This window comes from Myotis brandtii, unplaced genomic scaffold (assembly GCF_000412655.1).
Source record: "Myotis brandtii unplaced genomic scaffold, ASM41265v1 scaffold907, whole genome shotgun sequence".
NCBI classification, from domain to species: domain Eukaryota; kingdom Metazoa; phylum Chordata; class Mammalia; order Chiroptera; family Vespertilionidae; genus Myotis; species Myotis brandtii.
Genome location: NW_005371734.1, coordinates 798,572 through 821,919, shown reverse-complemented (window position 1 = coordinate 821,919; position 23,348 = coordinate 798,572). Strand labels below are relative to the sequence as shown.

At 42.3% G+C, this 23,348-nt stretch overlaps 2 protein-coding genes across 2 annotated transcripts in view; both read right to left on the bottom strand.

The window, feature by feature from the left end:
* Positions 1–23,348, bottom strand: part of CPED1 (cadherin-like and PC-esterase domain containing 1) — a 281,839-nt gene that overhangs the window by 9,327 nt on the left and 249,164 nt on the right. Inside the window, exons 18-21 of the mRNA XM_014532746.1 lie at positions 18,394–18,614; positions 17,741–17,842; positions 17,249–17,336; positions 13,366–13,512 (exon numbers count right to left, since the gene is read on the bottom strand). Of these exons, the coding sequence (XP_014388232.1) occupies positions 13,366–13,512; positions 17,249–17,336; positions 17,741–17,842; positions 18,394–18,614 (558 nt within the window). The remainder of the gene's footprint in view (positions 1–13,365; positions 13,513–17,248; positions 17,337–17,740; positions 17,843–18,393; positions 18,615–23,348) is intronic.
* LOC102247638 (elongation factor 1-alpha 1-like) overlaps positions 19,623–23,348 on the bottom strand; it is a 5,004-nt gene continuing 1,278 nt past the window's right edge. Inside the window, exons 2-4 of the mRNA XM_014532745.1 lie at positions 21,984–22,147; positions 20,989–21,061; positions 19,623–19,748 (exon numbers count right to left, since the gene is read on the bottom strand). Coding sequence (XP_014388231.1) covers positions 19,623–19,748; positions 20,989–21,061; positions 21,984–22,147 — 363 coding nt within the window. The remainder of the gene's footprint in view (positions 19,749–20,988; positions 21,062–21,983; positions 22,148–23,348) is intronic.

Genomic DNA, 23,348 nt, shown 5'->3' with positions numbered 1-23,348 from the left:
TAAGACCCAGTCACAAACTTAAGGCCAACTCACAGAGTAGCCTAAGAATTCACAGAAATGGAGTAAAAAAAATAAAAGGATGAGCAATAGCTGGAAGCCAGTCCTTGTCATTCATAATTCCATTTCAGGAAATTATGCAATTTTTTTAAGATAAAGAATTCTTTCATTTCACCCCCCCCACCCTCACCCTTAAATATTTAATTATGGCCACATGAAATAAGCTATGCTTGGATTGAAGGGAGTCCAACTTCGGAATGGGTCAAAGATGCTGAGGATTAGAGGGAAGGACAAAAGTTTTCTTTAGGAATGAGGGTTTTTTTGTTCTTGTTCTTGGTGTTTCCAGATTTGCACCCTCCCTCCAATTCTCCAACTCTTCATACTCTGGCAGCTGAGCCCTTTAAAATCCTGTCTCTAGACACACCTCAGTTCCCAGGTCTGGGAAAAATTCTGCTCTGAGGTGGGGAGGTTGGTTATAAGGAGCTACAAACCAGCAGTTGGCTGACTGAGTGTTAAACTGCTGGTTCTACCTTGTACGCCTATGCAGTTCCCCAGAAACGAACTCCCCTGTTTTAAACTCATCTTCCTAAGTGGCTGAATATTCATATCAGTGAATTCTTAATACTTGGCTGGCCTTCGGTAGTCTGATGGATCCTAAGCTAAGTTGCTACCCTGCTCTATTTAGATGTTGCGTCTTGGGTCTTGGGATCGATTTGATCGGAACTCACAGGAATTTGTTTCCATCCATCTCTCTTAAGCTTAGACTTTTTATTGAAGAATATGGCACTAAAATGTGACTTAGAAACAATTTGTGTGGGCCCATGTTTGCAACTGCTGGCTTCGCTGTAGGGCTCTGCTCAGCACTACTCTGGTCTTTTTCAAGGAGGTCTATTGGGCACTGAATTTCCTGTCAGAAGAGATGGCCAGCCTCCTGTCTGAGGTGGCAGGTGTCTGTCCGCCTGTATTCTAGGGGTTTGGGAAGAAGTTGAGGGGTTCCAGCCTTCCAACTTTCATTTTCATCTTTCTGATTCCAGCTTCCGGATTCATGTGTTCTTTACTGTACCTGTGTTTTGGAGTCCAGACTCTCTGCTGTTCAATTTTAAAGGAAATGATGTGTATGGATGTAGGTTCTTGACCGCACGGGTGGGGCTCGGGGCTCGGGGTCCACCAATTTTGCATACAGACTTTTAACCCATTCTTTTCCGCCCTGTGCCTCACCCCGGCCTTCCTTCCTCAGGGTGGGGCTCCTTCAGGTCCGAGCCATTCAGAGCATCTGCGCTGCACCTCTTCCTGGTGTTTCTTCTCTCAAGACACTTGACAGGATAACTTACTTCATCGGCTGAGTCAAACTTCCCAAATTGAACTTGGGTTTCTTATCTGTTATGAGTTATTTCTTAGTATGTCTATTTTTTGGGGGGGGGAGGCGAATATCTTTATGTTTTTATAGTCTTTTTAGTGGAGTTTCAAGTGGATGAAAAGATAAATGCTTGTGGCCAATCTGTATACTCCATGCCCGATCTTAGACCTTACCCTTTATGCTAGTTTCCCCAAAGTATGTTTAGTGAAGTGTTAATAGTTATTAAAAAAAAAGGAAAGTGGTTCTGTGGTCAAAGAAGTTTGGGAAAAACTGGATCAAACTGAGCTAAACAGTTTCTTTGCTGTAGGGCTTCTGGGATCATTTAATATACTAATATTATTTGAGAATCCTTTAAGTGGAGGCATATACAGTATTTCCTAAACCACAGATCCTGTTTTCACCAGGCTTGAACATGAAAACATAAAGTGGGGAATGTATTTAAACCCCCCAGAAATGAGGGTTTATTTCAAAGAACAGGAAATAGTGCTGGGTCAACATCTTTTTCTTAGGCATACTAACTCTAGTTCCAGGACTGCTGCGGCTGGGAAGTGCAGCTGCCTCATGGAGTCATCATACCCATTCAGTACAGAGTGATGGACTCTCTTTGCTCATCCTCCATTTAATTATCCATCTTAAGGAAGAGACCCTGATATAATTGGTCTTACCACCATTCAATACAGGATGCTCCCAAGTTTAGGTGGAACCCTTAAACTTCTTCCCAAATCCCTTAGAATATTGGCAGGCAGGCACATGCCACCTCTGACAGGATTTAAAACAGGATTTTGTAGCAAATCATTTCAGAAAACACTGGACTCCCTTAGGGCTAATGAATTCATCCTCGTCAGGCACAGATCTCTAATCTAATCACCCCACACAAAAGGCTAGGATTCACTTGCAGATGATGAAATGAGCACTAATTCTATATTATAAAAGGCTAATATGCAAATTGTCCCCTCGACTGGGAGTTCAACTGGGAGTTCGACCAGGGGGCGGGCCCTCCCTTCGGCTGGTCTTGCCCTGGATTGGCACCCCCCACCTCGATCAGGGGTGGGGCCAGCCTGCCAACAGCCTGTGGCCCCTCCCCCAAGTCACCCCCACCCCCGGTCGCCCCACACCCCAGATCAGGGAAGGGGTTGCCAGCCAACTGCCCGAGGCCCCTCCCTCTGGCCAGACCCTATCTGGGCACGAATTCGTGCACCAGGCCTTTAGTTATTTTATAAAAAAACAACACACAAAACTGTCTAGAATCACTTTCCCAATAAAAGGGGTGGAGGAATGTTAGGCAGTGAAAAGTTCTGTGACTCCTCTACTTACAAAGCTATTAAAAGATTTTAAATGACAACATCAGACTTGAAGTATAGAAATATTATCCCAGTAAGGCATGAAGGATAAATTCAAGTAGTGGAAAGTGAAGGTTCCAGGGAAGAAGAGACCCTCCAGCTCACCTTGTTCATTAATCAACATCCTGCCAATTATTCACCAGTGTCCTTGACCTGGTCCTCTCCTATGTATTCAGGGCCCTTGTTCCAACAGCCCTACTCCCTCCTATAGTCTTAATATTTCCTTACTATTGATAACTCCTCCTCTGCCCATAAACTGCCTTTGGACCATTTTCTGTTCCAATATCTTTCTCTATTTCTTTTTTTTTTAAAATAAATTTTATTGATTTTTTACAGAGAGGAATGGAGAGGGATAGAGAGTTAGAAACATCGATGAGAGAGAAATATCGATCAGCTGCCTCCTGCACACCCCCTACTGGGGACGTGCCCACAACCAAGGCACATGCCCTTGACCAGAATCGAACCTAGGACCCTTCAGTCTGCAGGCCGATGATCTATCCACTGAGCTAAACTGGTTAGGGCTCCCTATTTCTTTCTTTTTTATTAACTAAGATGTCTTTATTTATTTATTTTTGTGTGATTAGTCACTATGCTTTAATTATGTTCAATTTGTAACAATGAAATTGGGGGTCACCACAACATGAGGAACTGTATTAAAGGGTCATGGCATTAGGAAGGTTGAGACCACTGGTCTAAGGTTTATTTCTACCTCAATTGCTGGCCCCTACCCTGCCTGGCCCTGGTCTGGGCTTGGGCAGGAGGGAAACAACTGATGTGTTTCTCTCACATCGATTATTTCTGTCTTTCCCTCTCTCCCCCACTTTCTCTAAAGGTCAAATCTTCAAAGTGCATGCAAGCTACTCCTCCCAGGGGGTCCGGACTGAATGTTCAAGAGCATCTCCAGGAAGGCCTGCGGGGATGGTGCCTCCACATTCTGGAAGGTGTTCTGGACTCTGCCGAACAGGATGAAGTATTTCATCTCCAGACCGATGAACCCCAAGTGGTTTTCATCGAACAGGATGAAGACTCCAGGGAAGCGCCCGGGGTAGGCGAAGGGATCTAAGGTACCAATGTAAACGCCATAGAAACACATCCTGCAAGTTCGGGGGTAGTTCTGTTCTCTTGAGAGCACGCCCACAGGCAGAACGAACGGAACAGGCTGCTCCTCCGAAGCTGCAGCCCTGGACTCCCCGACGCTGGGCTGGGCAGGGCTCTGCCAGCCATGGCCCTCGCTTTCCTCAGTCCCGTCTTCTTGCTGCTGCTGCTGCTGCTCCCGGATCACCTGCTCGTCAATCTCCTGGACCACACGGGAGATCTCGCCATCTGGCAGCTGGATGCGGCGCATGAGGTGGATCTCTAACATCCCGATGGTGTCTCCCGTGATCTTCGTGACCCTGGCATACTTCCCATGGAAGCTGAGCATGGCAATCATTAGGCCAAAGGGATCGTATTTGCCTTGGAAGAGGCCTGGCCTGATGAGGTCGTCCGGGTGGCTCGGCGGGTGGTAGAGGCGGCGGTAGGTCAGGCAGTCATACAGCTGTCTGTCCTCCTGCACCAGCACCAGCCCCTGTTCTCCCCTAAGCCGCGTTGGTGAATCCTTCCGGTGGTCTCTCTTGATCCACTGGATGCTGAACCTGTCCTTCTGAATCTGCAGGTGGCGGCTGTGGGAAGTGCTGTGGAAGTCTTCCCTGTAGTACTCCACCGTGGCTGATTTCCTCTCTGTCAGGCGAATTTTGAACGAGGGCGTGAATTGCATTGGGCCATCCACATGGGTGTTAAGGAAAGGCCTGTACGCCCAACCAGTAATGCATAAGCCGTCCACCACAACATTCAGCAGTCCTCTATAGCTATAATCTAGCTGCCACAAACCCAAAATGTTTCTGTATGGGAACATCTTCGCATAGACTTCTCGATAAGACATACCCATCATCTCCCTTTTCTGCAAGTTTTCACGAATGCCAAACTCCTCGAGGCAGCGCTGTCTCCAGATGCTGTCGGTGTGCAGGATGTGGCGGAATTTGGTGCAGGCCTGGGCCAGGCTGAGCAGGTCGGAGCCAGGGAGCGAGGCGAAGATCTCCTCCAGCACCTCCACCGGCAGGTCCTGCAGCGAGCAGTGCAGGGGCAACATGGGGCTCGCGATTCCTCCACTCCCCGCACAGCACCGCGCTGCTGCATCAGCCTCGACGTGCTTTTCTGCCAGGGCCGGCTTGCTGTCGGCCGCTGCCTTCTCATCTGGGCCCTGGCACTCCTGAAGACACCGACATCCCCGCGAAGAGCCCACGCCCCAGAGGCAAGTGCACTCCTCCATACCTCCAGCTTAACAGCCACCACAGAGTGGGCCGCTGCGCCTAAGCAGGGTTTTAAGCTGGTTCGTCCGCCCTAGAGTCCAGCCACGCCCGCCCCCCAGGGCCTAGCCACGCCCCCTCAGAGAGGACCCAATTGTAGGACTTTAAACTCATACCCATTAACAGTCGCCTCCCTTTCCCAGTGCCCCTCCCTATCCTCCAGCCCTAGCCCCTGGCAGTCACTAATCTGCTTTCTGTAGGGAGATGCCTCCAGGGATATGCCTATGGGGGGTGGGGGTGGGGGGGACATTACACAGAAATGCAGTAAAAAAAACACAACACACAACTGTGGTACATCTACACAATGGAATACTATGCTGCGGTAAAAAAGAAGGAACTCTTGCCATTTGCAACAGCATGGATGGAACTAGAGAGCATTATGCTAAGTGAAATTAGCCAGTCAGAGAAAGATAAATATCACATGATCTCACTCATTTGTGGAATATAATGAGCATCATAAACTGATGAACAAGGACTGATCCAGAGATGGAGAGGCATTGATTGGACTGTCGGGCCTTGGAGGGAAGGTAGGGGAGGGCAGGGTTAAGGGGGAAAGATCAACCAAAGGACTTACATGCAAGCATATAGGTCTAACCAAGGGGGGGGGGTTGGGGATTAATGGGGGGATGAGGACACATTTGTAATACCTTAACCAATAAAGAAATTAAAGATTAAAATAAAATAAAATAAAAAAACATTCATGAGAATGTTTAAAAATCGGACCCCTCGGTACATTGCTGGTGGAAATGTAAAATAGCAGGGACACGTTGGAAAACGAGAGTCACCTGATGGCCCAGAAGTTCCACTTCCAGGTACATACCCAAAAGAAATGGAAACATGTTCACACAAAAAAACTTGTACACAATGTTCATAGCGGCGCTATTCATAAGAGCCTCAAACCGGAAACAACCGAAATACTCATTAACTGATGAATGGGTAAACAAAATGTGGTATCAGGGCTCCCTATTTCTATTTACTTATTGAAAGGCTTTACCAGCTCCCTTTTCTCATTCCTGATACCTCTTTAGCCTATTGTAGTCTAATTTTTGCCCACAATATTTTACCAAAACTCTTCATTTGATCAGAAAGGACCTTCTCAATGCCAAAATTAATGACTAGTTAAAAATTCCATCTTAATAGACCTATGTATTACATGAGACAACATCACCCCTATTTCAACCTCACAAATATTCATTTTTGAGCTTTCTATGGCACCACACTCTACTAGAGTTTCCTCAAACAGTTCATTGTCTAAATCTAAATGCTCCTATTTCACCAAACTGCTTAAATGTCTGCATTTCCAAAAGGTTCTTCCTCAGTTCTTCTTATTCTACTCACTTTCTCTGGATGATCTATTTTTATGGTTTAAACTGTTACCTAGTTTCTGAGTACTTCCAACTTTTTATCTCTAGCCCCACCCTGTCTCTCAAGCTTCAGACTTGTATATCCAACTGCCTGTGAGAGATCTCACCTGGATGTCCTACAGGCATCTCAAACACAACATGTTCCAACCTGAATCCATCATCTTTTCCCTAAGCTGGTACCTTCCCAGTTATTTTCTGTCTCAATTGCCAGTTGAGCGCACTAATCCATCACCTAAGTAGGGAATTATCTTGGATTCTTCCTGAGCCCTCATGCCACAGATAAGATCTAGGGCTTGTATTTGTCAGTTTCTCCCTTATGTTTGCTGTCTCTGTTCTTATTTGGTGAGCTTTTATCACCTCTCACCCTACTTTTGAAAAAAGTCTCCTAACTTCTCTCCCTGATTTAGCCCTCTTCAAATTTTTCCTCCTCCCTGTTATCAGATTTGATACAAAGACATGGCAATCTCACTTCTCTCTAAAACCTTTCATTGGCTCTCTATCACCTACAGGATAAAGTCTAACCTCTTACCATCATCGGACCCTAGTTCACTTTTCCCAATCTCCTTTTATAATTGACTAGAGGCCCGGTGCATGAATTCGTGCACGGGTGTGGTCCAGCGCCCACCCAGATAGGGGCTGATCTGGCTGGGCTGGCTGGGGGGAGGGGCCGCAGGCAGTTGGCAGGCTGGCCCTGCCTGCTGGTTGAACTCCGGTCGAATTCCCAGTTGAGGGGACAATTTGTATATTACCCTTTTATTATATAGGATGCTCTACAATATACAGGATTACTTGTGATTTCCTGAGAACATCAGGCTATTTCAAAGCTACTTTGGTTCACAATGTCCCATAGGGTTGGAATGGCCTTCTTTGGCCATCACCTTGTTACCTTGACTAGGGTCTACTCATTCTTTAACAATCAACTTGGAAAGTTTTCAAGGAGAGTTTCACTCAGTCCTCAGATTGGGTTAGGTACCCCTTCTTGGTGTTATTATAATATCCTATTTATATTTCTAACATGCCATTTTACATGTTTCATAATATGGGTTTTTCTGCCTGACCTTCCAACTACACTATCTCAAGGGAAGAGAGTATGTCTTATTTATTTTTGCATCACTACTATTTAGCTCAAGAACTGGACACACAAAATAAACATGGGATGATAAAGTAAAAGAATAAACAAGGTCGAGGCAGTTGGAACAGAGTGTAGGAAAAATACTTGAAAAAATATTTAGGAGGTAAAAAGCACTTGGTAACTAGCTGGTTGGAGGTTGTTAGGGGGCCGGAGAAAGAGAAGGAGGAATAAAGGATGAGTCTGGTTTGTAAATGACAGCACAACAGAATGAATTCAAATATTAATTATTTTGGGGGGGACATGTTTAGTTTGAGATGTGAATGGAAATTTCTCCTGGCTCAGTTTATAGCAGTTAATACGATTTTTATACAGACACCAAAAAAGCTGATGAATTAAATTGTCATTACAGTGTACTAATTTATTAAAAATAGCCATGTTGTTAGTTAAAGTCTGGCATCCGCTGTATAAGTAAGATAACTCTATTTGGATCAGCTCTTTTTTCTCTAGAAGTCATTATTTCATTTTTTTAGATAGATAAATTTAAAGGCTTTTTCTTCATTATGTTTATGATAAACTTTTAAACTCTGAAGTACAAAGAGAAACGCTTTAGGCTGATGATACAGAAAGAAAACATTTCTAGGCCAGATAAGCTTTTGTTTATTTAATTAAGATTAAATAATGATGCCCAGCCGGCTTTGCTCAGTGGTTGGGCATCGACCTATGAACCAGGAGGTCATGGTTTCATTCCCAGTCAGGGCACATGCCCAGGTTCCAGGCTCGATCCCCAGTAGGGAGCGTGCAGGAGGCAGCCAATCAGTGATTCTCTCTCATCATTATTAAATGAATATAAAATAAAGATTAAATAATGATGGAAAATCATCTCTGAAAAAGAACTGAAAATCTCTTTCCATGGTGCCAGAATCAAAGGCAATCTGCAGGTGTGAGAGCTGGGAGTGATGCCAGGGTTTTTTTTTTTTGTTCTGATTTCATTTTTGCTGAGTCAGAAGCTGTGGCTAGGATCTGCCAGAAAACAGAGATATCATATAAACTCTATACAACTGAAATATGACCAGCGATTTTCAACCAGTGTGCCACAAGAAATTTCAAAACATGCAATACCTTATTATTTAGTCAGGGGCACTGACTTCTTTTCTCTTAGATTGTCAAATTGAAAAATAACAATAGCCAGCACAATGAATCAAAATTATACGTATTATTTTGTCAGATCAGCAAAAAATGTATTTTTGGTGTGCCACAGAATTTCAGTAATTAATTTATGTGTGCCACGAGATGAAAAAGTTTGGGAAAATTGCTGGATTAGACTAATTAATAATCCTATATAATAAAAGCCTAATATGCTAAATGTCTGGTCGACTGGTCAGCCGTTCAACCAATCAAAGCGTGATATGCTAAGGCTGCTCAACCGCTTGCTATGACATGCACTGACCACCAGGGGGCAGACACTCTGACCAGTAGGTTAGCTTGCTGCTTCGGTCCAGCCGATTGGGACTGAGCAAGACGGGCCAGACATGCCCTGGAGCCCTCCCACAATCCCTCCCCAGCTGGACAACCTCCCATGTCCCTCCCTGGCCCTGATTGTGCACCAGTGGGGTCCCTCAGCCTGGCCTGCACCCTCTCACAATCCGGGACCCCTCAGGGGATGTCGGAGAGCGAGTTTCGGCCCGATTCTGCAGGCCAGGCTGAGGAACCCCACTGGTGCACAAATTCATGCACTGGGCCTCTAGTCACATAATAATTAGTTGTGGATTTTCCCCTTCTGCAGCTAAGTTTGGGCTGATAATAGTTTTGTATCCTTCCCAGGTTTTGGCTGTTGACAGTAGATATTTGCCACATAACTAAAGGCACCATCCAAAACCACTGTTGGGCAAGAGCTACCTGGATCCTGTTTGTTGTCCTGCGTAAACATTGAGAAAACAAAATTCCATCTCTACCCATGAAGAGATATACCTGCTTTTCTCATTTGCGGGACGATGTTAGTCAAAACTGATGCACACCAGTTGGGAAATTGTTTATAGATGTGTGGTGGCAATGTATTCTCTTTTGGAGCCTTGACAGATGAAAGAGATGCCCAAACCCTTTAATCTCATCCATAGCAATAAGAGACCACTGGAGTAGGCTTGTTATGTCTATGCTTGAATTCTCACCACAAATCAAAGAGGTCACATTCACATCTTGCTGTGAAGGTTATATTTATCCTTCTCAGGTGTCTGTGAATTGATTGTGAGAATGGTTTCATTAAACACCAGAAGATACAAGGCTCTCAAACTGAAATTCTTTGGGGTTTCTTATAGCTAATTTTAATTCTTTTGATTACTATATGACAACTTTCTTTTCCAGCTCATTAGACGAGCACAGAGGAAAAAATGGTTGTTATTAATGAATTTCTACCCTTTAATACATTTTGCAAGAGACCAATAACCTACTGTTTTCTGGCTTGCTACATTTATCGTCACACCATTCTTTGCAAGAAGCTTTAGAATTTTCTTGATTGTTTATAATAAGCTAACAGTGATTTAAGATGTTGGGCGATGGTTTAGAAAGATTATAAAACATCTGTGTCAGCACTAGCAACTTCCTGAAATACAAGTGGTACAAATTGTTCAAAAGTTAAGCAACAAGTATGCCTAAGTGATGAATGAGCTTTGAGACTTTGTGATGAAGGGAGTCATTTAAGGAAGACAATCGTATCAGGTCTGTGTGGTAACGAGAAAGGCAAATGCTCTTAGAAGTATTTCTTCTCAAACATGGAAACTTCGGAATGGATAGCATGTTCCAGAATCAACTGAGATAATTTGGGGCATACCTATATAGCCTGCCTCCAAGACAGCAGACATGAAAAATAGGGTTCAAGAAAAAAGAATTTGTACATGATATCTGAACACAAAAAAATCATAAAATCAAATAAGTGAAATAATTTTACCTGCCATGCTTAAGTCATTATTATGCAACTAATAATAGTGTTTTAGTAATGATTATAAGCCAATTTTCTAGCTCTGATGGTTCAGAGAGTCTTTTTTGTACTTCTCTAATTCCATGACTATTAGTGTCAGCTACTTGTTGCTGTAGCAGGAGATACATGTAATGCAATCATGTGGGAAGGGCATCTTCTGTTTTTAATTGGAGCCATGCTGGAAATCATTGGGGGGACTTCTTTTTAGAAGAACTAAAGCTGAAAAAAGAAAAAACAGATATCCTCACCCCAAATACTAATTGAAGGCATATTATACAAAAATAAATGAATCTCTCCTAAAAGAGACAAAAAAAAAACACACCCTATCTGTATATCGTCTTTCAAAGTCCCCATTTTCTGCAAGTTTGGCAACTTTTGGCTTGTTTTTGTCACCAACTCTGATACTGGGTTGTCTCAGGTACAAGTTCATTGTTTCTTCTTCTTCCAGGCTGCCTGCTCTTGTATTTCTAAGTCTTGACATTTTGCAAATTAGGATAGGCACCCAAAGAGTGTTATATTTTCTTATGGAAGAAATAAGTAGACACACAGTGTTCTACAGCTTAAAATCTGGTCTGCATCCACATCCACATGGCCAAGCTCCATGTTGCTAGATAAAAACTCAAAATGATTTTTATTGTGGCTGCAGGAGCTCACTTCTCTGAGATGCAGTTCCATTTGTCATATGAAAATATAACATGAATCCATTAGTAGAGCATACAGTGCCATGTCAATAACTTTTGGGTATTCATAAAACCTGAGGACCAGGATAGATTCTGAAAGTCATCTTATGGCTGAAAAATAGGATCAGAAGAAACCTTTAGTTGTCACCTCACTAGTCAACTCACTAATGACTGCATCCTGGTTTACAAAGGAGGCCATGCAAGAAAAAACAACAACCCACGAGTGAATCAATATCTGACAGGATGATCAAATGAGAAACTCTCTGTCACAGTTTCAGCTGAGGCTCCTGAGACCTAGAGCAAACAACAGTAGCCAAGTAGCTTCACATTCCGAAGCAATGTCTGGACAATATATGCAAAACATGCAAAAGTGTGGACAGCATCTCGCTTCACAAACCCTTGTTTCATGAAAAGGACTGGGAAATAAAGATGAAGAGCGAGAAATTCTATGTGAGAAGTTTTCCAAATACTTTGTGGTCTTCTTCCCTCTGGGGAGCCCCTCCAGCCTTGCTCTAAGCCAGTGGTTCTCAACCTTCCTAATGCCGCGACCCTTTAATACAATTCCTCATGTTGTGGTGACCCCCAACCATAAAATTATTTTCGTTGCTACTTCATAACTGTAATTTTGCTACTGTGATGAATCGTAATGTAAATATCTGATATGCAGGATGTATTTTCATTGTTACAAATTGAACATAATTAAAGCATAGTGATTAATCACAGAAACAATATGTAATAGGAAAGAAGTCCCTGGCTTCCTCTCTCTTAGGCAACACCTGTGGGGGTCGCGACCCACAGGTTGAGAACCACTGCTCTAAGCTAAGTGAGATGGGGTTTTAAGAGACCAACTTGGAGAGATGGACATGTTGGGGATTGGGGTGCATTAGAACTGGGATAAGACATTGGCTAAAGTTCAGCTTCCCTGTAGCAGAGAAAGTGAGAGAGGAAGAGCGAAAGTGAGAGCGAGAGCAAGAAAGAGCAAGAAACAGAGAGAGGGCTGACCTGGAGCTAACTGTATTTCCAGCAACAGCTGAGCAAGGTTGCCTGGGTGTTTCTTGTGGACCAAATCTGGGCAACTGAATGTAGCAAGCCCAGTGCCATTTTGAATATCTTCCAAGAGGATGCCTAGAGGGGCAATGTGACCTCCCCCCTCCCCCCAAAAAAGAAGGGTGGGCAATTGGAAGGCAAAGGGCCAAGGAAGGAATGCAGCAGTGAGTGGGATTGGCCTTTCCCCAGGAAGCTATCTCTGGGGGGCCCAGTGGGATCTGTCTTCAAGAAAGTGCACAAAAGCACCCTAAAAAAGAAGGAATTAGCATTCTATCCCCAGAGAGCACACTGATGATTATGCTTACGCTAGTCAAGTAAGACATGTTGCCCTTAATATCTCCTCCCTAACCGGACCCAATGAAGAGGGTGGGAGAAGAAAAGTGGGGAAATAGGAAAGAAGTCCCTGGCTCCCTCTCTCCTATGTCAGGCTTTCAAGATGAGGCAGGTCTGAGCTGGGGGAAGGAAATCATGTTACGTGGGCATAGAAACAGGCCCGGGCAATTTTAGTATCGAAGTGATATTCTTCTGTGCCTGAAAATGACGGGGGTCCTTTGATGATATGAAAGTGGTTTTCGAGTTATGGGATTTACCAAGATTTTATTCAAGTGATAGGGAGGAAATATCCACAGAGGGATTTGAAAGGACAAGGGAAAAAGGATAAAATTATTTTCTATCATCACCTTATCAGCTAAGCCTGTTTAATTACTATTACAAATAACATCATTTTCACCACTGGGGGGGAAATCAGTCAAAAGACAGGCCCTCCTGTTGTGCACTGACTACACCAAAGGAGGAAGATGATTTGTTAGTCATCATATTAAATGCTCTGGATCTTCAAGCTGCTTCCACTAAAGGAATCTGGCACGTTTTGGGACACCATTCCTCAGGGGAGGCTCAGAGTCTATTAGACGGGCAGGTGTTCTCCAGGTGGCCATCTCCTTCTTGCACTGACCTGAGATCAAGTTCCCAAGTGTCGATGTAAACACTATTTTTTTTTTAAAAAAAAAAAACACCTCATTTTGCAGAGCTTTGAGTTATGATTACCACATGCTTCGGCCAAGTGATGAACAACTCATCTAATCTCCTCCTGACATAGTTTTTTAATGCACTATAAGACTGACCATGCTATTAAAAACACAATGAAAAATTTTAAAAATCAAAAGCTACAAGAGTCAGAAAGCCAGATAAATACCTCATGGAAATGGCAGCCACAGGCTCCCTGGAAAAACTCTTTGTAGCGCCCCATGGTTATAGTGAAGGTGTCCACCACTTCGTAGCCATACTTCTTTGCAGTGTCCAGAATAATCACATTTTCTTTCCATAAGTTCTGAACTTCCCTCTGTATTGCAGAGCAGAAGAGTGAGAATTTTTATTAAGAGCATTGTTTACGATTTACTAAATCAGATAGAAATTGTGTAAAGGGCATCTTGTTCTACAGATTGGACTTATTTTGAGATAAAGAATTAATTTTACCTATATTTCTTAAATAAAGAGGTGTCCTAATTTTTATTCAAAATATAAATGTAAACACCTGTGTATGTATAAAACAGCAATACATAAATATGTACAGTGATTTACAGTTTAGAACTTTCCCTACCATCATAAGTCATTTTTTTTTTTTTTGCCCACAAAGATCCTCTGAAACCTCTAAAATTCTCAATTTAAAAGCCAAGATTTGAAATCACAAATGTTATCCCCATCTATTTGGATTTTTATTCATTTGAATATTAATTAATATATGTTTCGTGCTTAGCTCTGTGCTGAGGGACAGGAATATAAGAATAAATAAATCATGGGCCCTGATCTTAAGACCTTACATTCTAATAGGAGAAAGATATGCATACATTTACTAAGTCTTTCATGGCAGGCAAACCTACCAGGCTCTGGCTAGTAGAGAAAAGGGAATAGCTCTGCCAGGTGCAAGGGGACAGCTGGACAGAGAGACTTGGAGAGGTGACTCCTGAGCAGAGACAGGACTGCCAGTGGGGGGTGGGGAGGGAGGGGAAGGAGTGTGCTTCTAGGAGCAGCAGAATTGAGTGCTGCTGCTTCTGGGTCATATTCCTCCCTCTCTCCCTCCTTCCCTCCCATGTTCAAGGTTGGAGTTCTAGTTGAGGTCTACTGTCAAGAGGAGGAACTCCTCCTCTACCCTAGCTCAGGATTCCTCATTGGCTTGGCCAACACTTTCTCAGACTGACCTGTTCTCTGAGTCTCTTCCTATGTACTTCATCCTTCTTCCACAGCCTTCATGTCAGACTCATTACACCTAAACACAGGTCCCAATACATAGTGGACTAAAAAACATCTGGTGCAAGATTGAGTGCTCTGCATTGGGTGCTGTTGTCTGAAAGTCTTCCTGTCTTCTCCTCTTCCCTTTAGTCTTCCCAGGCGCTCTCCCTCTAAACCCCCTTCTTCTGCTCATCCCATCTTAGTGTCTGTTTCTTGGCAAACCCACTCTGACAAAGAGAGGGAATTGCACTCTCTCTGTCTTTTCTAAAGAAAAAAAACTATTTTCATTTTCCATGTAAAAATGCAAATTACTTGCATTTGTTAATCCAACCGCAAAGTAAAAGCAGTACAAATACGTCTAATATCCTGTCTCCACTGTGCTCACATTACTATTTTTATGTGACATTCAAAGAAGAGTGTTTCCCCCCAAATAAAGATCGTGAATAGCAGAGGTCCATAAAGAAGAAATACGGAGGAAGGAGACAGATGTGAATTTTGTCTGTGCTATCGCATGAAAAATGATCCTCAGGCTTGTTCTTGTCTAGTACACGCATTTTCTCAACTCTAATATGTCTAATTATGAAGGATACATGGAACTTTAGAGTAAGCAGTGTCTAGAGAAAGGTCAGTTCTCTGGGAAATAGACAATTAGATGGAAATTTGCATGCAGGAGACTAACAGGGATCAACACCTACGGAAGAGTGATGTGGTTGAAACAGGCTTTGTGGATCCCACCAGGGGTTCTAGAGCTGGGAAGGATCTTCTGAGATAATGGCCCACATTAAGGAAAGGGGGTGGAGTCTTGGTACCCTTGCCCCTGGCAAGTTGGGTTTCTGCAGCAAAAGGCAGTCCCTGCTAGGATTCACGTGTAAGTCGTTATTAGACCACACAGCCAGAGCCCCGGGGAATGAATGTCTAGTCCTAAAGGGGCAAACTGGGAGCAGCCAAATCATACAAAGTGTCACTCACCCACTCGGGAATAGGTATTTTTTGAGAGTCTACTACGTGCTGACAATGGTGTTTTGCGCTAGGGGTACCAGAATGAGCAATGCAGCCCTCCCTTCCCCGTCTCTCCAATCACAGAGATTATTCTAGCAGGGGAGACAGGCAACCAAGGACTATTATCAGATGAGTGACATGCATGAGGACACAAATCGATATTATAGGAGCTCATAGCAGGAACAGACCATGGAGCCCCATGTGCCCATTAAGTCTCCCCAGAGGAAATAGCATGTAAACTAACACTTTAAGGGTGCTTGGAGGTTACCCACAGGAGGAGGTAGTGAAAGAGTGGGCTCCAAGAAAAGGGAGTAGTGATTTCAGAGACCTGAAGGTGACTGAGAGCATGACATGCTTGAGAAGCTAGAACATGCTCAGCATGACCGAGCTCGGTGGTGTTGTGAGTGTGTCTGTGTGTATAGACATAGGGAGACCAAGGGATAAGTCTACAGAGGAAAGCAGAGGCCCAGTTCTGAAAAGCCATGCAAGCATATGATGAGGAGTTCAGTTTTATTTTCTGCTTCCATTGCTATTGTCTCTTTCATTCTATTGTTTTCCACACCCTCTGGTTCCATCCTTTTGTCTTTACTCAGTTTTAAAGGACTGATGAACACCATCAAAGCCCAGGGGGAGGCATAATGTTTAACACGATATCTGGTACATAGTAGGTGCTGAAGAAATGTTCGCTGTCTGCCGAGATGAACTGATTCAAACTTAATAGACTAAATATAAGCAGCAGCTACAGAACTCCAGTTCCTGTGAGGAGCTGCAGTCAAAGAAGCAAAGTAGAGCTACCAGAGTCCTCAATAAGGAGTTGCAATACTGACCTGTAGTCTTCAGATAACAGTAAAGGGGATTCTACTCGTAACCTATCGCAAAAATTATCAAAGGATCCCTCTTCTAATCCCCAACGGTCTAAAACTCTTCAGCTACCCCAGATACTAAATACCTCAACCCCTCAGCCCATCCTAACTCCAAGGAGATGAATTTGGAGGTTCTACTTGGGCCACTTTCTACCACCTGTTCTCCTGCTTTTGTATCATAGAACCGGCATCTATGCAGGCGTAGTTTCAAGAAAGGGGCGGGGGGTTGTGTAGTATGTGCTGGGGAAAGCTAGGAGTGCTCAACATTGACACAAAAGTAAATCTCACTCGGCTTATGTATTTAATGGGCAGCTTACTGTCTCCCCAGTTCCCAGTGCTCCTGGCCTCCCCGGAGCAATCACACACAAACCCCACTGCCAAGAATTTTCCTGGCTTGAACAATCCCAGCTGGTTCCTTTACCTACAGATGTCTTTCTGTTCTTTTCTGAGACTTCAATTCAGTGTTGTGACTAATTTACTAAATTCTATAAGAGCTGGTCAGAGCCTCTAACTCCTTTCATTTATGACTCTCTAGCCAGCGTTATACTACTAATGATACTACTTCAAAGATGATTTTTAAAGCCATCAGTCAGATATCATCTTCAAAAAAACCCACTCTTTCCCAAAGTATTCATTGATACTGACAATTTCATTCGTGGTTTCAGCATGAGCCTCCAAAGGTGTCTGAAACGTTAGTAGGGTAAGGAGGTACCTAAAGCACAATCTCTCTCATCTACCCTCAGTTCTTACTTTTTCATAGTTTGGCACCCCCTTTCTTCTTTTATGAACTCAAAGTATGTACAACACACATGGATTATGGGCTCCTTATTTCCAGGAATAATTCTAACTGATTTAAAATCATAATCCACAAGTATATTATCTCCCTTGATTTTTTATAAAGGTTGCTAAATATTATGTGGTGCCTTCCAGACATCAACAAAGACAAGAAGCATGAAGTTCACACAGCCTGGGACGAAATGGCCTTACCTGTGTTAAGAAATGCACTCCATCCACTGGCAGATGAAATCCGATTCCCAAAGTTTTGATGATCACAAGGATATTGAGTAAATTTTCCCTGTGAAATAATTAGAATTCTAAAGTCAAGAGCATCAATTATATTTCTAGATGATCATGTTTACATAAACGAATACATGAACGTTCTTTAGAATGTGGTAATTGGCAGACAGGACTAATTTCTCATTTTATAGATTTGATGTATGCTCATTTTTTGTGTGGATAGAGTTTTACATGTCAGTGGGCATGTTTTGATCTGTAGTAAATGTAAATTTAAATTTGGATACTGAAGAGCCATCTTGTGATTGGATACAAAGGTATTTTGAAATATTTTAAACAAGACTTTAAATACTTACTTCTAAACAAGTTGGTCTTTAAATAAAATCTTGATAAAATTCCATCAAATCAAGAGTAATTTTTTTTTAACTTAGAATCCTAATGACAATTACTGTTACAGAAATGTACCTCTTTAGAACCTTGTGAATAATTTGCAGATGATTGGAATTAAGCCACTGAACACCACCAACGACCAATACAGTCTGGCCCGAATTCTCCAGAGGACGTGATCTGAAATCCAGAAAGAAAAACAACACATGTTGCCTTGAAACAGATGGTAAATATTTTAACAGCATTGCCTCACATTTCATTGAACCATATCTGACATCCTGATCACAGGACCTCTTTGTCATTTCCAACTCGTTTTCAGCCATATTACTTGCTTTACGCTTTTCAGCACCTTTGATGTAGGGCAGCGGTTCTCAACCTGTGGGTCACGACCCCTTTGGGGGTTGAACGACCCTTTCACAGGGGTCGCCTAAGACCATCGGAAAACACATATATAATTACATATTGTTTTTGTGATTAATCACTATGCTTTAATTATGTTCAATTTGTAACAATGAAAATATATCCTGCATATCAGATATTTACATTACAATTCAAAACAGTAGCAAAGAAAATAATTTTATGGTTGGGGGTCACCACAACATGAGGAACTGTATTAAAAGGTCTCGGCATTAGGAAGGTTGAGAACCACTGATGTAGGGTGAGCAATTATGACCACTAGTGAGAAACAAGTGCATTGTGTCACTGTGCTCTTCTCAATGGTTCCATTGTACCTTTGCAAGAGATGCTCAAGGGCCTTTTCAAACGTTGGTCTCAATGAAGGGCTTATCCAGAACTGAGGATAGTAGGAATAACTGATCAAAGTCTTCCCACCATTGACATTGTGGTAGAACTTAGTGCCATGCACCTTCTGCCATTCCTGCAAGGTTTCGTTCAGTCTTTCAATCAGATAGTACATCATCCCTCTGTTGGTTGAATCGCCAATGAAAAGAATCTATAAATTAAAAAAAAATTTTGCTTTCAAATATGATGTTTACATGGTGTAGCATATAATATAAAATACTTTGTTGAATATTCATAAACCCATATGTCTATGTGTTTGAAGGACAGTCCTTCAAATTGTTAGAAATGACATATATATACATATATATCCCATGTTCAAGGCTGTTAAAGCTTGTTGTTTACCCATATCTTCAGAAAAAAATCACTTCTACTGTCGTGGTAAACAACCTGCTTCCCTATTTATAATGGTCTGGCCCTCTAGCAACTTCAGCGCGAAATTATAGCTAATTTACCTACAAACGTCAGGTGGTCATAATAATCTGGCCACTCAGTGTATTTTCCCCCAACCTGTTTATTTTTCTTTTCCATATTCCTAGAAATGACAATCTACTGACACACTAATATCTTTAAAGCTTCTTGCTTCAAGTTCAAATTCTCTGTCTCCCCTATCTTTACTTTCTCATCTAATCAACTTAACAAGTTTTATTGATTCAAATAGGCACAAAGGAGTTTAGTGCTATAAGAATACTTAGAGATTTCCTAATCTCTTTTTATTGCATACATGAGCAAATTTGGAATCCACGGAGGTTACATAGCTCAGAGGAGGTCATGCCACTACTTGAGAAAAAGCCACAGGACTAGGATCTGCTTTTCTGAACAGCTATTTATATCCCAGGGTGAAGATCCTAGTGCCATTTACATGGAATCTCTTCCACTCATACTCTCCTGCCCATTCCTCCAGCACAGCCCTGCTTCAGGCCCCCATCACTTCAAAGCTGGGCTATTGTTGCTAATGTTTTCCTAGTGGGCGGGCCTTCCTTCTTGCACAATGGCTGCCCTTTCTAATTCGTTCTGCACACCGTGTTACTGGGATACATTTCCAAATGCCTAGCTCTGGTCATCTTACTTTCATGCTCAAAACCCTATTGGCTCCTATTTCCTATAGAATCAAGTCTAACCTCTTAGGATCAGCTAACATTTGCTGAATTGTTACTGCATATCAGGCTTTGCTAGGTGGAGATTTCACACGGTACTCACTTTTAATCATCATAATTGTGAGGACTGAACTATTAGTTCTGTTTTGCAGATGAGCAAGTTGAGGCTCAGGGAGATTGAAGTCATAAATCTAGTAAATGGGGAACACAAGACTCAAACCTAGGTCCCTTACCTCCAAGTGCAGGGTCAATGGCCCCATCCTCTCAACGCTCCCTCTCAGATTCCTACTTTTTCACTGAGCACGATTTGCACTCAACAGCATCTGTTTTTCCTCGTGCTAATCCACCTGCCTAGAAAGCTTCGCTCTCTCTGCATTCCCACCTGAGTAAATGCTACACACCTCCAGACCCGACACAAATGTCCCAGCAAGAATGACCTTTGCTGTCCTCTGATTTCATTACAGTTTTTATTTCCATTGCAGATTTTACCGAAGACTACATGAAATTATGGCTTTTTTGTCTCTTTTTTTCTCACATCATATCATGAAGTATTTGATATCTAAATTCTATTTTCCCCTACAGTTCAATGCATGAACTTTAAAAGCACTTATTGAGTCCAGTCGGTGTGGCTCAGTGGTTGAGCGCCGACCCAGGAACCAAGGAGTCACTGGTTTGATTCCTGGGTTGCAGGCTTGATTCCCCAGTAGGGGGCATGCAGAAATCAACCTATTGATGTTTCTTTCCCATTGATGTTTCTGTCTCTAACCCTCTCCCTTCCTCTTTAAATACAAATACAAATAAATTTGTAAATAAAAAATACAAATAAATTTAACGACTTTGTTATGATACATATTTGACTTATAAACTGGTTTGAAAAGAAAATATATTTTTAAATATTTTATTGATTTTTTACAGAGAGGAAGGGAGAGGGATAGAGAGCTAGAAATATCGATGAGAGAGAAACATCGACCAGCCGCCTCCTGCACACCTCCCACTGGGGATGTGCCCACAACCAAGGTACATGCCCTTGACCGGAATCGAACCTGGGACCTCTCAGTCCGCAGGTCGACGCTCTATCCACTGAGCCAAACCGGTTTGGCAAGAAAATATTTCTTGAACTGAAAGTCAAAGGGATTTTTGTCTTAATGTTTTTGTATAGGTTTATTTTGTTCTTTAGTTTTTTTCTCTCTTTGTTGGGATTTCTATTTCCATGAGCTATGCACCTACTTCTGATTTTAATAGCAGGCATTGCCATAATTTCCAGGCACCACTGCACTTGCCCATCCACAGGAAACTTAGTGAGACTCTGTAAAGGTATGTTCTTTTCGTGGTAAGTATTTCTGTAGCTGCATGAAGAAATCCAGCTGAAGAAATCTGTATGAAGAAATCCAGGGAGCACCTGCAATTTGCCTTCGGATCAAACACTGTTACCATAAGCATCATCAGGCTAAGCTGAATATCATAAGGTGTCAAGGCCTCAATCACTGATCCTCTCAGTAGAGTTCTATTTGGGGCAATAAAATTCCAGCATAAAAAAGAATTCTTGAAATCCCTCTTACTGGCCAAGATTTCTGATTTTTAGAAGAGAACTTTGAATAATCAGGAAAGCTCTTAATTTTAGATATTAGTAATTATGCAATTCCATTTGTATTAGACTGCTGGGCTATAACAACAATGTACCACAGATTGGGTGACTTACATAGAAAAAAATTTTTTTTCATGATTCTGGAGACTAGAAATCCAAGATCAAGGTATTTGCGTGGTTGGGTGCTTCTGAGGGCCCCTCTTCTTGGTAGATAGATGGTCACCTCCTTCATGGGTCTTCACATGGTCTTTCTTCTGTGTGTGTCTATGACCTAATCTTTTTTTTTTTATAAGGACACCAGTCATATCGGATGACAGCTAACTCATATGACCTTATTTTACCTTAATTATCTTTATAAAGGCCCTCTCTCCAGATACAGTCACCTTCAGAGGCACTGGGAGTTAGGACTTCAACGTATGAATTTGGTTGAGCGGGAACACAATTCAGCTAATAATACCTATAATGAGCCGTTAGGATCTAGCTTTTAAACTAGATTGCCACCAGAGGTGTTTCTTACGGGTTCTTTTTATTTTAGTATCAAGATACAGTCCCTCCTAGGTATCTCCAGGCAGCCAGTCAGATCACTGGTGTCTGTGGAGTGGGCTTCAGAGAGAAATACAGAGGTTAAAAAAAATCAAAGTAGCTGCATGTTCCTGAGAGAAAAGACATCTAGATTAGCAATCTTTTGAAGATGCAGTCCACCAAACTATGTCAGAAGCAAAGAGTCATGTCTCAGAATTCTAGGTGCTGTTATTTATTAACTAGACTGTCCAAGGCAAATTCTGTGACCTCCACAGGAGTTCATCACTTTATGTGCAACAGGGGGATGTCAGTAGCCCACCTTCGAGGACTCCGGTGAGATTTAAAAGGCTTGTCTGATTCCTGACACCCAGTAAGCTCACCAGGAACGTGAACTAGCACTAGGACATGGGGAACGCAAGCAGCGATTTTGAGCTCTGCCAGCGTGCCTTCCAGTGCATTGCGAGGCTCTTTAAATGAGCTCATCTAAAGAACAGGTCACAGAAGACGGGAGATGTCTAATCACAACAGTCTCTTGCTTGCCCTCCCAAACCTGCTACAGCACTTGTATGGTGAAAGGTGAAACTGAAGCTCTGGGAGAGAGAACTGGAGGAGACCTGTGCAAACCAACACTGAGAACTGCCGTCAGGTGTCCATTGCTGATGGGTGACTAACAAGAGGCACCTGGATGGGAAAAGGCAATGTTGCCACCGCCATCTGCAAAACGAGTTCGTCTAAATACTGCAAATTCCTAGATGGCATTTCTCAAGCCCAGTAGACACACTCTGTGAAGACAGCTTTCTAAGGAATGATTTTATCCCAGCGCCATTCTAGTTAGGGAAGGTGGGGATGATCAATTATAACTACAATGAAGATGCAGTTGTGACTTTAATTTTTTTCTGTAGGTGACAGTTTTTATAAGAGGTTCATTGGTATTCCTAACTAGATGATGTCTAACTTCAAAATGTCAGCATTTTAAGTGCACACACACACAATTGAAAAATATCAAGAATTAGAGTGGCTCTTTTCAGTCAGATGATTCATATTCAATCTTTCTATCTTTTAAAGCATTCATTTTGATGAATTATTTAAAAGGAAATTTGTTGGTCAACTTCTACGTCAAATCACCATAACAAATATTCACCATAACAAATATTCACAACTAGCCATATAATCTTTATTTTTATTTTAGTTTTTTCTTTTTCTTTTTTTCTCACTAAACTTTGTTATTTTAATGGGTCTCAAAATTCTGTGACAGATTTTTGGTCATGTTGTTTCCATTAAAAAGTAGATTTTAAAAACTAATAACTTAAAAACTGCCACACACACAAAAGAACCAAATGGTTCACAAAACATTCTCCTTTCCTTCTGAAGGTTTTACGATGCATTGTAATCATTAACCAGTCTTTTACTATTAAACTTAAATCGCCAATTGAGACACACAGTTCTGAGACCGTTCTTCCACCACTGATTGAGACTGGGGTGGCAGGTGTTGGGAATAATATTCATTTAGCTTCTGAGCTTTCTGGGCAGACTTGGTGGCTTTGCCAGCTCCAGCTGCCTTCTTGTCCACTGCTTTGATGACACCCACAGCAACTGTCTGTCTCATGTCATGAACAGCGAAATGGCCCAGAGGAGGGTAGTCAGAGAAGCTCTCAACACACATGGGCTTGCCAGGAATCATATC